Below are 14,893 nucleotides of genomic sequence, written 5' to 3' on the forward strand. Positions count from 1 at the left end.
GAACAAAACAGACGATGGGTTGAGCTGGTTTTACGGCGTTTACAGCAATTTTAAGACATTACACATTTAAAATGTTTGTTTTGTTTTTGGCCATTATGGACTCTTCTAAACTTGAGACCTGCACGTGATTTACGAGGTTTGAGTTGAATGTGGACATTTTATGTTAGGTTTCTGCCCTGTGAGAGCAATCTCGAAGTGATCGCTGACGTCCTGTGTGTGTGTGTGTGTGCAGGTACACTACCTCGCAGGCTAAGGAAGGAGCTGTTGGTGGTGAAGCTTCGGAATCGACCCAGCAAAGAGGAGCTTGAAGACCGGAATATCTTCCCAGCGCGGACTGAACAGGAACGTCAGGAAATACGCCAGCAGATCGAGATGAAACTCACCAAGTAAGTAGTGTCATTTTCACCCACACCTTTCTCAATTAATCTTTCCTTAATTCCTCGCATCCTCTCTCCTCGCCTCCTTCTCAAAAGGCGTTGGAGAAGAAGGTCCAAGGAAAGGGACCTTGGACCTTCTTCTCCAATATGGTTGGGAATAAGGCAAGAAGATTGGATTCAAGGAATAGTGAAATGGGGAATAGATAAAAAGCCCATCTAGATCACATCCAGTAGGCCTACTGCAAGGACACCTCTTCCTTTTCAACATATTTCCTACCCTATAGTGGATGGAAGCAGACCTGGGTTCAAATACTATTTGAAATCTTTCAAATACCTGCCAGATGGGAAGGGTTTGTAGTTTCAGAACTATTCTACTGGTCCATTTAGCACAAATAAAGTATTTGAAATTATTTCAAATAGTACTATTCTACTGATCCATTAAGCACAGAAGGTACTTGAAATGATTTCAAATAGTACTTTAACTCGGGTCTGGATGGACGACATGAACCTGAAGGCTCTATTGGGACATAAGACCACATTATTGATATTGATTGTGTATGAAATGTAAACGGAAATACAGTAAATACTGATAGAAATCTGTGAATGTCCACAAGAGAAGAGAGTCTGAGCAGTGACAAGAGAGGATGAAACTGTAAGCTTAATGGTAGTGGTAATGTAATGTTGAATGGAGTAGGTGGGGGGTTTAGAGTGGAGGTGAGAAAGACAATCTGATCTAAAAGGATTATCCTCTTGGCTTGCATTGACTTGATTTGCGTCGCCCGGTTAATCTGGCATTGTTTTGTACATTCTTTGGAATCAACGTTTGGATTTGGCCAATCCTAAATAGTCGCTCTATTGTGTTGGTGGGATTTTACAGCAGCCAAGTGCTAAACCTGCTGATTGACCTAATAAAAGTTTTGACCAAACCAATCCCTTGTTGAGGGAGCGAGATGAGTAATTACACTGAGTGGTTTCATGGCCAATTGGAGTAAAATCCTGCAAACTTTAAACTTCATTGTTGACGTGGGTTATACAAGTAGAGTGTGGTGCACTGTGATGTTAAAATAGACAGATTCCTTCTCAAGAGCAAAAACTATTTTTTATTCCAAGAATGCTACTGGAGGGTTAGATAAGAAATCAGGAATAGTGCATTTCCATTTTTCTATTGAATCCTTTTTGTTGGTGTACTGTACATGCCATTTCACAAAAGACGTTCCCTCACAGGAAGTTATAAGAATTTGAACACAACCCTGGTTCGAGTCCAGGCTCTGTCGCAGCCGGCCGCAACCGGGAGACCCATGGGGTGGCGCACAGTTGGCCCAGCGTCGTCCAGGTTAGGGGACGGTTTGGCCGGCAGGGATGTTCTTGTCCCATCACGCACCAGCGACTCCTGTGGCGGGCCGGGCGCAGTGCACGCTGACACGGTCGCCAGGTGTACAGCGTTTCCTCCGGCACATTGGTGCGGCTGGCTTCCGGGTTAAGCGGGCATTGTGTCAAGAAGCAGTGCGGCTCGGTTGGGTTGTGTTTCGGAGGACGCACGGCTCTCGACCTTCGCCTCTCCCGAGTCCGTACGGGAGTTGCAGCGATGGGACAAGACTGTAACTACCAATTGGATACCATGAAATTGGGGAGAAAAAGGGGTACAAAAAAAAGAACAAAAAATAAATAAACACACAAAAAAAATATGATTTTGAACACAACCTCCAGTAACCGTCTTCGCTATGTACAGGCCAGGGGGGGGGGGGGGGCACTGTAGAATTAGCATATGGACACGAGACTTCCAGAATAGTAATGGAACAAAACGCTTCTCTAAACCAATATTTAGAGAATGTTCTTGTACTGTACTGTTTCATATTAGCGGAAAACCATAACAGTTCGGTGTGAATGCAGAATGTGAAGGCATTTCAGGACTATTCCTTCACACCAATGTGTCAAGCTGGGGTACACCACTGTGTTACGTAACCAGCCACGTATGTATATTTTTTTAAACCTTTATTTTAACAGGGGAAACATTGAGACCTAGATCTATTTTACAAATGCGCCCTGTAATAACTGTCGAGTGCTACTCACCTTCGAGAAAGCGATTTAACAGTCGGAGACTCACAGAAAAACAATTGACCTCAGGCTATTTTTAGTTCCGCTCAAACTAACAGGATCCTCAAAGTGTAATATTGTCACAGGACAACAAGAGGATTTATTCACCACCAGCTGCAAACAAACACCTTATGTAAAAGGCCACATCAGAGCAGCAATGGCAGCATGACTCGTAAGAGGCTTGCGTAAGAGCGCCAGGGTAAGGCAGTGTGCTCTGTGAATACAAAGTTCCTCTAGCATGGGAGTGAGATGTGGAGCTGTCTGGGGAAGGTCGCATTGAGGTCGCCATTGTAGGCTTGACACACAAAAGAGCACAGATGCAAAAACAAACATTATAATTTGCTACACATGCGGAGATCATCCGTTCACCAACACCGCGTCTCACAAAGACACTGCGGTTGGAACCAAAAATCTCAAATTTGGACTCCAGACCAAAGGACACATTTCCACCAGTCTAATGTCCATTGCTCGTGTTTTTTGGCCCAAGCAAGTCTCTTCTTCTTATTGGTGTCCTTTAGTAGTGGAAATTTTTTTTGCAGCAATTCGACCATGAAGGCCTGATTCACAGTCTCCTCTGAACAGTTGATGTTGAGATGTGTCTGTTACTTGAACTCTGTGAAATATTTACAGTGCCTTGCAAAAGTATTCATCCCCCTTGGCGTTTTTCCTATTTTGTTGCATTACCTGTAATTTAAATAGATTTTTAGTTGGATTTCATGTAATGGACATACACAAAATAGTCCAAATTGGTGAAGTGAAATGAAAAAAATAACTTGTTTCAAAAAATTCTAAAAAATAAATAATGGAAAAGTGGTGCGTGCATATGTATTCACCTGCTTTGCTATTAAGCCCCTAAATAAGATCTGGTGCAACCAATTACCTTCAGAAGTCACATAATTAGATTGCACACAGTTTATTTAACTAAGTGTCACATGATCTCAGTATATATACACCTGTTCTGAAAGGCCCCAGAGTCTGCAACACCACTAAGCAAGGGGCACCACCAAGCAAGCGGCACCATGAAGACCAAGGAGCTCTCCAAACAGGTCAGGGACAAAGTTGTGGAGAAGTACAGATCAGGGTTGGGTTAAGAAAAAATATCAGAAACTTTTAACATCCCACGGAGCACCATTTAAATCCATTATTAAAAAATGGAAAGAATATGGCACCACAACAAACCTGCCAAGAGAGGGCCGCCCACCAAAACTCACGGACCAGGGCGTTAATCAGAGAGGCAACAAAGATACCAAAGATAACCCTGAAGGAGCTGCAAAGCTCCACAGCGGAGATTGTAGTATCTGTCCATTGGACCACTTTAAGCCGTACACTCCACAGAGCTGGGCTTTACGTAAGAGTGGCCAGAAAAAAGCCATTGCTTAAAGAAAAAATTAAGCAAACACGTTTGGTGTTCGTCAAAAGCCATATGGGAGACTCCCCAAACATATGGAAGAAGGTACTCTGGTCAGATTAGACTAAAATAGAGCTTTTTGCCATCAACGAAAATGCTATGTCTGGCGCAAACCCAACACCTCTCATCACCCCGAGAACACTGTCCCCACTAAAACCTGCACACACAGTGGGCCTCCAGGACCACGACATAGAGACCTGGGTGAGCGCTGTGGAAGAGAACTCACAGGAGCATAGGGCACCACCCAAGCAGTCGGTCCCAATTTGTTCCCTACATCTTCCCCTAGGCCCTCTGATCTAAGGCCTACAGATCGGAGATTTGCAGATCTGTACAGTGGAAGCGATATGATGGAAGCACCACTACATTGCTCTTACCTATCCAGACCCTTCAGATCAGCAAACATTGACGGGTTAGGACCAAGGGGTAGCAGTAGGGAGTGATTTGGGACCGGCTGTAGGGACTCTTATCTCAGTATACTGTCATTTGTGCTCCCATCGTCTAGTCACAGTTACCTCCAGACAAAACAGAGACCACATATGAAAAGGTCCACTGTAAATATTGAGACTTGTAAACATTTTGATTCCCACACTAGAGTAGACATTTATTTGAGCTGCTCATTCCTTCTTTACATGGTGCCGCTATATATATATATATATATATATATATATATATATATATATATATATATATATATATATATATACCTTTAGCCCTATTTTGTTACACTACAGTTTTATTCTAACATTTATTAAATAAAAAATCTATCTACACACAATAACCCATAATTACAAAGCGAAAACAAAAAACTCAAATATCTTATTTACATACAGTGAGGGAAAAAAGTATTTGATCCCCTGCTGATTTTGTACGTTTGCCCACTGACAAAGATATGATCAGTCTATAATTTTAATGGTAGGTTTATTTGAACAGTGAGAGACAGAATAACAACAACAAAATCCAGAAAAACGCATGTAATTTTTTTAATAAATTGATTTGCATTTTAATGAGGGAAATAAGTATTTGACCACTTTGCAAAACATGACTTAGTACTTGGTGGCAAAACCCTTGTTGGCAATCACAGAGGTCAGACGTTTCTTATAGTTGGCCACCAGGTTTGCACACATCTCAGGAGGGATTTTGTCCCACTCCTCTTTGCAGATCTTCTCCAAGCCATTAAGGTTTTGAGCCTGACGTTTGGCAACTCGAACCTTCAGCTCCCTCCACAGATTTTCTATGGGATTAAGGTCTGGAGACTGGCTAGGCCACTCCAGGACCTTAATGTGCCTCTTCTTGAGCCACTCCTTTGTTGCCTTGGCCGTGTGTTTTGGGTCATTGTCATGCTGGAATACCCATCCACGACCCATTTTCAATGCCCTGGCTGAGGGAAGGAGGTTCTCACCCAAGATTTGACGGTACATGGCCCCGTCCATCGTCCCTTTGATGCGGTGAAGTTGTCCTGTCCACTTAGCAGAAAAACACCCCCAAAGCATAATGTTTCCACCTCCATGTTTGACGGTGGGGTTGGTGTTCTTGGGGTCATAGGCAGCATTCCTCCTCCTCCAAACACGGCGAGTTGAGTTGATGCCAAAGAGCTCGATTTTGGTCTTATCTGACCACAACACTTTCACCCAGTTCTCCTCTGAATCATTCAGATGTTCATTTGTAAACTTCAGACGGCCCTGTATATGTGCTTTCTTGAGCAGGGGGACCTTTCGGGCGCTGCAGGATTTCAGTCCTTCACGGCGTAGTGTGTTACCAATTGTTTTATTGGTGACTATGGTCCCAGCTGCCTTGAGATCATTGACAAGATCCTCCCGTGCAGTTCTGGGCTTATTCCTCACCGTTCTCATGATCATTGCAACTCAACGAGGTGAGATCTTGCATGGAGCCCCAGGCCGAGGGAGATTGACAGTTATTTTGTGTTTCTTCCATTTGCGAAAAATCGCACCAACTGTTGTCACTTTCTCACCAAGCTGCTTGGCGATGGTCTTGTAGCCCATTCCAGCCTTGTGTAGGTCTACAATCTTGTCCCTGACATCCTTGGAGAGCTCTTTGGTCTTGGCGATGGTGGAGAGTTTGGAATCTGATTGATTGATTGCTTCTGTGGACAGGTGTCTTTTATACAGGTAACAAGCTGAGAGTGTGCTCCTAATCTCAGCTCGTTACCTGTATAAAATACACTTGGGAGTCAGAGATCTGTCTGACTGAGAGGGGGTAAAATACTTATTTCCCTCATTAAAATGCAAATCAATTTATAACATTTTGGACATGCGTTTTTCTGGATTTTTTTGTTGTTATTCTGTCTCTCACTGTTCAAATAAACCTACCATTAAAATTATAGACTGATAATTTCTTTGTCAGTGGGCAAACGTACAAAATCAGCAGGGGATCAAATACTTTTTTCCTCACTGTAAGTATTCAGACCCTTTGCTATGAGACTCGACATTGAGCTCAGGTGCATCCTGTTTCCATTGATCATCCTTACAACTTGATTGAAGTCCACCTGTGGTAAAATCAATTGATTGGACATGATTTGGAAAGGCACACACCAGTCTATATAAGGTCCCACAGTTGACAGTGCATGTCAGAGCAAAAACCAAGCCATGAGGTCAAAGGAATTGTCCGTAGAGCTCCGAGACAGGAGTGTGTCGAGGCACAGATCTGGGGAAGGGTACCAAAACATTTCTGCAGTATTTGAAGGTCCCCAAGAACACAGTGGCCTCCATTCTTAAATGGAAGAAGCTTGGAACCACCAAGACTCTTCACAGAGCTGGCCGCCCGGCCAAACTGAGCAATCGGGGGAGATTGGTTTTTAATTTCACCTTTATTTAACCAGGTAAGCCAGTTGAGAACAAGTTCTCATTTACAACTGCGACCTGGCCAAGATAAAGCAAAGCAGTGTGATTAAAAACAACAACAACACAGAGTTACATATGGAATAAACAAAACGTACAGTCAATAACACAATAGAAAATCTATATACAGTGTGTGCAAATGTAGTAAGTTATGGAGGTAAGGCAATAAATAGGCCATAATTACAATTTAGTATTAACACTAGAGTGATAGATGTGCAGAAGATGATGTGCAAATAGAGACACTGGGGTGCAAATGAGCAAAATAAATAACAATGTAAATAAGAATATGGGGATGAGGTAGTTGGGTGGGCTAATTACAGATGGGCTGTGTACAGTTGCAGTGATCGGTAAGCTGCTCTGACAACTGATGCTTAAAGATAGTGAGGGAGATAAGTGTCTCCAGCTTCAGAGATTTTTGCAGTTCGTTCCAGTCATTTGCAGCAGAGAACTGGAAGGAATGGCGGCCAAAGGAGGTGTTGGCTTTGGGGATGACCAGTGAGATATACCTGCTGGAACGCATACTACGGGTGGGTGTTGCTATGGTGACCAATGAGCTAAGAAAAGGCAGGGATTTGCCTAGAAGTGATTTATAGATGACCTGGAGCCAGTGGGTTTGGCGACGAATATATAGTGAGGCCCAGCCAACAAGAGCGTACAGGTCACAATGGTGGGTAGTATATGGGGCTTTGGTGACAAAATGGATGGCACTGTGATAGACTACATCCAATTTGCTGAGTAGAGTGTTGGAAGCTATTTTGTAAATGACATCGGCGAAGTCAAGGATCGGTAGGATAGTCCGTTTTACGAGGGCATGTTTAGCAGCATGAGTGAAGGAGGCTTTGTTGCGAAATAGGAAGCCAATTCTAGATTTTACTTTGGATTGGAGATGCTTAATGTGAGTCTGGAAGGAGAGTTTACGGTCTAACCAGACACCTAGGTATTTGTAGTTGTCCACATATTCTAAGTCAGACCCGCCGAGAGTAGTGATTCTAGTCGGGCAGGCGGGTGCAAGCAACGTTTGATTGAAGAACATGCATTTAGTTTTACTAGCGTTTAAGAGCAGTTGGAGGCCACGGAAGGAGTGTTGTATGACATTGAAGCTCGTTTGGAGGTTTGTTAACACAGTGTCCAATGAAGGGCCAGATGTATACAAAATGGTGTCGTCTGCATAGAGGTGGATCTGAGAGTCACCAGCAGCAAGAGCGACATCATTGATATACACAGAGAATAGAGTCGGCCCGAGAATTGAACCCTGTGGCACCCCCATAGAGACTGCCAGAGGTCCAGACAACAGGCCCTCCGATTTGACACATTGAACTCTATCTGAGAAGTAGTTGGTGAACCAGGCGAGGCAGTCATTTGAGAAACCAAGGCTATTTAGTCTGCCAATAAGAATGCGGTGATCGACAGAGTCAAAAGCCTTGGCCAGGTCAACAAAGACGGCTGCACAGTACTGTCTTTTATCGATCGCGGTTATTATATCGTTTAGGACCTTGAGCGTGGCTGCGGTGCACCCATGACCAGCTCGGAAACCAGATTGCATAGCGGAGAAGGTACGGTGGGATTCGAAATGGTCGGTGATCTGTTTGTTAACTTGGCTTTCAAATACTTTCGAAAGGCAGGGCAGGATGGATATAGGTATGTAACAGTTTGGATCTAGAGTGTCACCCCCTTTGAAGAGGGGGATGACCGCGGCAGCTTTCCAATCTCTCGGGATCTCAGACGATACAAAAGAGAGGTTGAACAGGCTAGTAATAGCGGTTGCGACAATTTCGGCGGCTAATTTTAGAAAGAAAGGGTCCAGATTGTCTAGGCCAGCTGATTTGTATGGGTCCAGATTTTGCAGCTCTTTCAGGACATCAGCTATCTGAATTTGGGTGAAGGAGAAGCGGGGGGGGGGGCATGGGCAAGTTGCAGTGGAGGGTGCAGAGCTGGTGGCCGGGGTAGGGGTAGCCAGGTGGAAAGCATGGCCAGCAGTAGCAAAATGCTTATTGAAATTCTCGATTATCGTAGATTTATCGGTGGTGACAGTGTTTCCTAGCCTCAGTGCAGTGGGTAGAGAAGGGCCTTGGTCAGGGAGGTGACCAAGAACCCAATGGTCACCCTGACGGAGCTTGAGACTGCAGAGAAGAATGGGAGAAACTCCCCAAATACATGTGTGCCAAGCTTGTAGCGTCATACCCAAGAATACTTGAGCCTGTAATCGCTGCCAAAGGTGCTTCAACAAAGTACTGAGTAAAGGGTCTGAATACTTATGTAAATGTGTTATTTCCGTTTTTGTATTTTTAATACATTTGCAAACATTTCTAAACCTGTTTTTGCTTTGTCACTATGGGGTATTGTGTGTAGATTGAGGGAATTTTTTAAAATCAATTTTAGGAGAAGGCTGTAACGTAACAAAATGTGGAAAAAGTCAAGGTGTCTGAATACTTTCCGAATGAACTGTATGTGCCAGTTTGCCGTGTATGTTCCATATTTTGTGACGCTGCACTTTTTTAGAGAAGGGAAAGCCCAACTATATTTAGCCCTGAAGATGGCGGAGAAGAGGGAATCTTAGCGGAGGAGTAAAGCATATTTCCCCAGAGTACCCTTACTGAAAGGCAAAATAGTCCATCACTCCCGGCTCAGATCTCCCTAGACGGCTCCTAGCTTAGATTTAATGTACTATTTTTCTGAGCCTCTCTCCAGATGAGAGAAACTGCCAGTCGTGTTGCGTTGGGGGCAGAAAAAAAAGATGCTGTCCTAGCTTATCACTGGGATAATGACACCTTGTCTGTCCGTTATCACAGTGTGAAATAACCTTTCTATCTTTAGTGCTCTCTGCCAGCCACTTCTGCTGCGGCTGCACTACAACGGGGCTATTCTTAGCTCAGAGACTATTGAATAATGCATCCGGGTGCACTCCTCTCTCTCGCCCACTCTTCTGCAAAATGTGTGTTGTTGAAGAGAAATGGTGGGGGAAGGGCGATATACAGTAGGCCAGAATGCAGGAGATGTTTTTTATTTTGAAGGAGAGTGGAATTCCAAACGTATTCCTATTTTCATGACAGGATAGGAGAGAAGCAGGGAGACAGAATAGAGGGAGCAGAAATGTGTAGAGTTCATGCTGGGATAGTACTGGGATCCCCACTGCAGGGGAATCAGGCCTATATGTTTCCAGAAGCGAGAGCGTTACACGCTTGACCAGACTCCGGGCCAGCAAGAGATGTGTTTTGCGGAGAGCTGGGTTATTGTTACTGCTCACTGCAGTCTGGCTGCCTTCTCTTGGCCGCCAATTTGTGGTTGAAGGATAAAAGAGAGCTAATGCCTGCTGCAACCGCCTACTCAAGGTTGACTTTCCTAGTATTATTTTATAGGCTGTATGTTATACTACTAGGGATTCAATCCAAGCGGGTTAAAGAGCAGCGCACTACAGACCTTTAATGGTAATTTACGCTTGAGCACAGCATTTACCATGAATGCGATCTCTGCGAGTGTTTGGGGAAAAATGCCTTTAAAAGGGGTCGTCACTAGTTAACACAGCCACAAAGTCATAAACCCCACCTATTTCTACAATTTATCTTCTTAAAATCTGATTTTAAAACTAACCTTAAGCCTAACCACACTGCTAACCTTATGCCTAACCTTAAATTAAGAAAAGCACATTTTTGTCTTAATGAACTTTTACGGTATAGCCCCAATTTTGACTTTGTGGGAACCTTTTAAAGGGCACATTGGCGGCTGTGTAGTAGGCCCGAGTTAAAGGTAATTTAGGCTTAAGCCGACATGCACAGCATTTACCATGCGATCTCTGCGAACTGCTGTGAAAAACTCCCAATTGAATCCAGGCCACAGTGTTTGTAAACTCTTGTGCTGACAAAAATGAGCTATTGTAGGACAGTGGGTAGGCTACCTTATACACCTGCAGCATATACTGCATATTCATCCCATGTTCTATGTTCAAGAAAAGTAGACTTTCTAAACTGTACTGTATTTTAGACAGCTGTCCTTCGGTCAATATAGGCCCATATAATATAGGGTAGGAAACATCAAAACATTAATATTTTTATGAGCCCTCAGTCTCTTGAATTTACCTTTGCAAATCCCCCAAGTTAAGATATTATTTGTTGCCAAGAAAAGTACATGTTTTAATCTACACATACACACAGCTATGATTAGGCAGGCTTACACTGCAACATAATACCCACTGGTGGGTTGCTGAGGTGTACTGTAGTAACGGTTCCCCAGGAAGAATCCATTGTAGTACATTTCCACGAGAAACTTGTTGCTAAGCAACCCATCGACCAGGTCAATATCATGGTGGTATAGCGTCCATTCTGGCTTTGAGAGTGATTCTCCATTTCATCTGTTGAAGATGTTATGCAACCACATCTGTTGGAATGCCTTTCTCATTCACTCGCACTGGAGTGGCAGATGTGGGATATAGTTGGTGGCTCTTGTGTTGTGAAGTTCCTTTTTTGGTGATTGGAAAGTAGACTGACATGTTCACAAATAAATGTCTTAGACAAAACAAGCTTGATATGAAGTGGGCAGATATGACACAGGATTGTGTATCCGTGACACAACTTTACATAAATTAATGTAGGCTACAATACAATTTATTGAAGAATAGTAGCCCTAGATGTTAAACATAGGCACTTTGTAATTTGTGCATTCTGAGCTTGATCTCTGAAAATACACAAATAACATGGGCTAATATTATTTTTCAGTGGAAAATTAATCTATCGGACAATTTTCTCTGAATATCTAATTAATGAATTATTCTGCAGTATTACTAGTCGCAAGTCTAAGATTTCCTGCTGTTTTAAATGTCATTGAAATTATTGATATACCTATTGATTCTTATAAATGTATTAATGCAGTAGGCCTATAAATGTATACATGCACAACTGACTTAGCCTACCTCATAACCAAAACTCAATAATGTAGCCTGTAGGTTTCATAACCTACATTTAATCGTCTTGTAATGATCCTATTAAACACGTTTTGTCATTTTCTTGAATACAAGTATGATTACTCTGTATATTTGCATTGCATTATTTGCATTTACCATTAGCATACTTTGCTTATAAATGTTAGTGTTCCAGCACCTTCATCATCTTTTCAGAGGGAGAGAGCAGCAAGTGGCGAGGTCAACGCGTGTGGCTTCAGGGGGTTTGACCTGACTCAGAGCGTTGGACTTTTAAAGGTTTGAAGGTTTGAAGGTGGTCTGGGGCAAGGCGTGCTGTGAGGTTGTGTGGTGCCCTCTGTCTTGATACCTTCATCTTTTGGGCGGTGGGTTTGCCGCATGCTGTGTGGAGCTGACCCCTATCTATTATTGATATTAAAGTCTTTGAAATGTTACCAGGCACAGGTGACTCCAAAGTCAGCGCCATTTGGTTTATGTGGATTGTTTGAAGCTTTGATAGTGAGGTATAAGCAAACATGAATTAGTCATTATTTTGTATTGTATGACTCTGTATGATCTTATTAATATGCAATCATTATTAAATAAAAAATAAAATAGAAATCTGATTGTTTTATTACCAGTTTGAGATGTAGATGTGTAGCTACCAATATCAGAAGTACATTTTGATAGGTGAGTGAAGATAGTAAATAAAGGGTAATTGTAACCTATTTTACTGTAGGTAAAAAAACATTTGAATTGAACAAAAGAAGCAGCTTTGTGAACATGAGAAATGTTATTGTCTGAATAGCGATGGGGGATACCGTGAGTGGGAATCTCGTATGCACCTCCTCCCGACAACAAATTATGCATGCAGTCAGAAAAGGAGGCAGGCTCTCCTGAGTAGCACATCACGACCCAGTTCAAAAAGGGTGCTGCGTGTGTGTGTCGCGTAGACTGCAAGGGATGACAGTGAAGCGAGTAGCTGCACAGGCAACAGCAGATGACCGTAGAGCTAGTGTTTGTTTCTAGTCTCTCTTTTATTTCAAGATTTGAGACAATAGGATAAGGCATCCAGAGCTCAACAGTAGTATACCGGAAAATACAAGAAATCGCACGTCTGTGGGTATTCCAGATGTGGGGAGTGCCTCTACCAAAGCATCATAGTCGGGGTTTAGACACGAGATGGAAAGACGGGGAGTTCCCCAATAGAACAACTACATTGAGAAGAATTGATCCGGCGGACTTGGTTTAAAAGTCTACTTCTTGGATGTTGACGAAGCTTGAATCGAACATGGTTCAGAATGTGGTTCTGGTGTTTTTTCGCAGGAGACTCAGCCAGAGACCAAATGTGGAAGAGTTGGAGAGTCGGAATATCCTAAAACGTGAGTTGTAAAACTGTATTTCTATTTTAATATCTGCTCTTTTTATATATATATTTTCATTAAGCTATGTGAAATGTATGCGCAATTTCTGAATGAATCTACCAAGGTAGACAAAATGCCTACATAAATGTATTATGATAAATACATTCACTCATGTAAAATTCAGGAGACGAGCGGAACAGATGAGCGCACATTGTCTTTCAACATACATAACCTGACTTGATGTTGGCGAAAATGTTGGTGATGTTGGGAATGGCATTCTCAGGAGTCAGGCCATTTTATTAGGCTACTCAGTCAAATGGGTTGAGAAATGTGTTTAGAATACTGAGCAACAGCACATATTATTTTGGGTAGGCTACAGCGTTGTGTTTCTCTTACATAAGCAATTTAATTTAGAGTTCTTTGGGAATTTGGATCTGACCCTCAGTGGAACAAGATTTACAATCCTGTAAGGAATTATGTTTTAAACTTTAAAATATATCCCCATGGATTATACTTCATTCGTAATGTCTGAAGCCTAATCGGTGTCTCTACAGTCACAGAGTTGAACACAGTGGGACACTCGTTTACCAGTAGATAAGGTTTAGGGTCAAACAGTGACATCACTGTTATGTGGATTAGAGGGAAAACCGTGACGAAAATTATTGGGAAATGTGTTTGCCAAACAATCAAGTGTTCTTATCAGTGTCTTTGTCATATCACTCATTATTTTCTTCTCCTTGGTTTACAGAGAGAAATGACCAGACAGAACAAGAAGAGAGGAGGGAGATCAAACAGCGGCTCAACAGAAAGGTATGTTGCACCATTATTTTACTCATTAATTACTTATTATTATTATTATTATTATTATTAGTGTAATAATACACCATTACCATAATGTAACCTGCTGACATCGGATTTCTTCTGACTAGTACTTGTTCTGATTGTATATTTTTTGTTAGTCTCATGCTGTGCACTAGATAAATATTTGGATAAGAACATATAAATATGCACATTTGTCCTAAAAGACCTTGTATGGCAAAATCGTTACTTTTCTGGGAGCAGCATTTCAATGCAAAACCACGCATGAATACAGGAAAAAGCCAAACATGGCCAGCTAATGTAATCCTTATTCAACCAAACACAATGCCTGTCAAATGACTGTACTCATTCATACCAATGCCTCTCCGTTCCCATTGTGTATTTCAGCTCAATCAGCGGCCCACAGTTGACGAGCTACGGGACCGAAAGATTCTCATCCGTTTCAGCGACTATGTAGAGGTGGCCAAAGCTCAGGATTACGACCGAAGAGCAGACAAGCCCTGGACCAGGCTCTCTGCAGCCGACAAGGTGTGTGTGTGGAAGAGTGTCATCTGTGTCAAAAACAAGGATCCCTCCTGCAGCATCTCTTCTATTTCACAGTCCACACAAAATTCACCACTTAAAGTGACTGGCACATACCCTTATCAGAGCATGTTGTGATGTAAGTTATTGTGACATAGGGCCTATTTATTAAAGGCCTAAAAGTATTGAGTTCTGGAACTGTGAAAACATACTGTTGTCCTGGCTGCCACCTCCATAGCACCAGCATATCTCACTGTTTTCTAGCTAGCTAGCTTCAGCTTGCTTTATTTCTCACTCCATATCTCAGACCATGTCCTTGTGGCTAAGACCTTGTCGTCTTTGTTTTGTTTACCACTCTCTCTCGAGCTATGTGACAATTTTCGTGGGTCGATGTGCGATGTCCGCCTCCGCTTAAGGATGCTCTGTAGTCTAACGCTCGTTTTCTACCTCCACAGGCGGCTATCCGAAAGGAGTTGAACGAATTCAAAAGCACTGAGATGGAGGTGCATACCTCGAGCAAGCACCTCACGAGGTAAGTGGGTGTGTTTGCTTTTATTCTCCGCTGC

The 14,893-nt window shown here is 42.6% G+C and overlaps 1 protein-coding gene across 1 annotated transcript in view; it reads left to right on the forward strand.

The window, feature by feature from the left end:
- Positions 1–14,863, forward strand: part of phactr3a (phosphatase and actin regulator 3a) — a gene marked incomplete at both ends in the record, with an annotated part of 58,465 nt that extends 43,602 nt beyond the window's left edge. Inside the window, 5 exons of the mRNA XM_084184035.1 lie at positions 233–386; positions 12,949–13,004; positions 13,735–13,796; positions 14,193–14,333; positions 14,783–14,863. Coding sequence (XP_084040161.1) covers positions 233–386; positions 12,949–13,004; positions 13,735–13,796; positions 14,193–14,333; positions 14,783–14,863 — 494 coding nt within the window. The remainder of the gene's footprint in view (positions 1–232; positions 387–12,948; positions 13,005–13,734; positions 13,797–14,192; positions 14,334–14,782) is intronic.
- Positions 14,864–14,893: the final 30 nt, after the last annotated feature.

Source organism: Coregonus lavaretus (assembly GCF_964263955.1).
Source record: "Coregonus lavaretus genome assembly, chromosome: 20".
Classification (NCBI taxonomy): Eukaryota; Metazoa; Chordata; class Actinopteri; order Salmoniformes; family Salmonidae; genus Coregonus; species Coregonus lavaretus.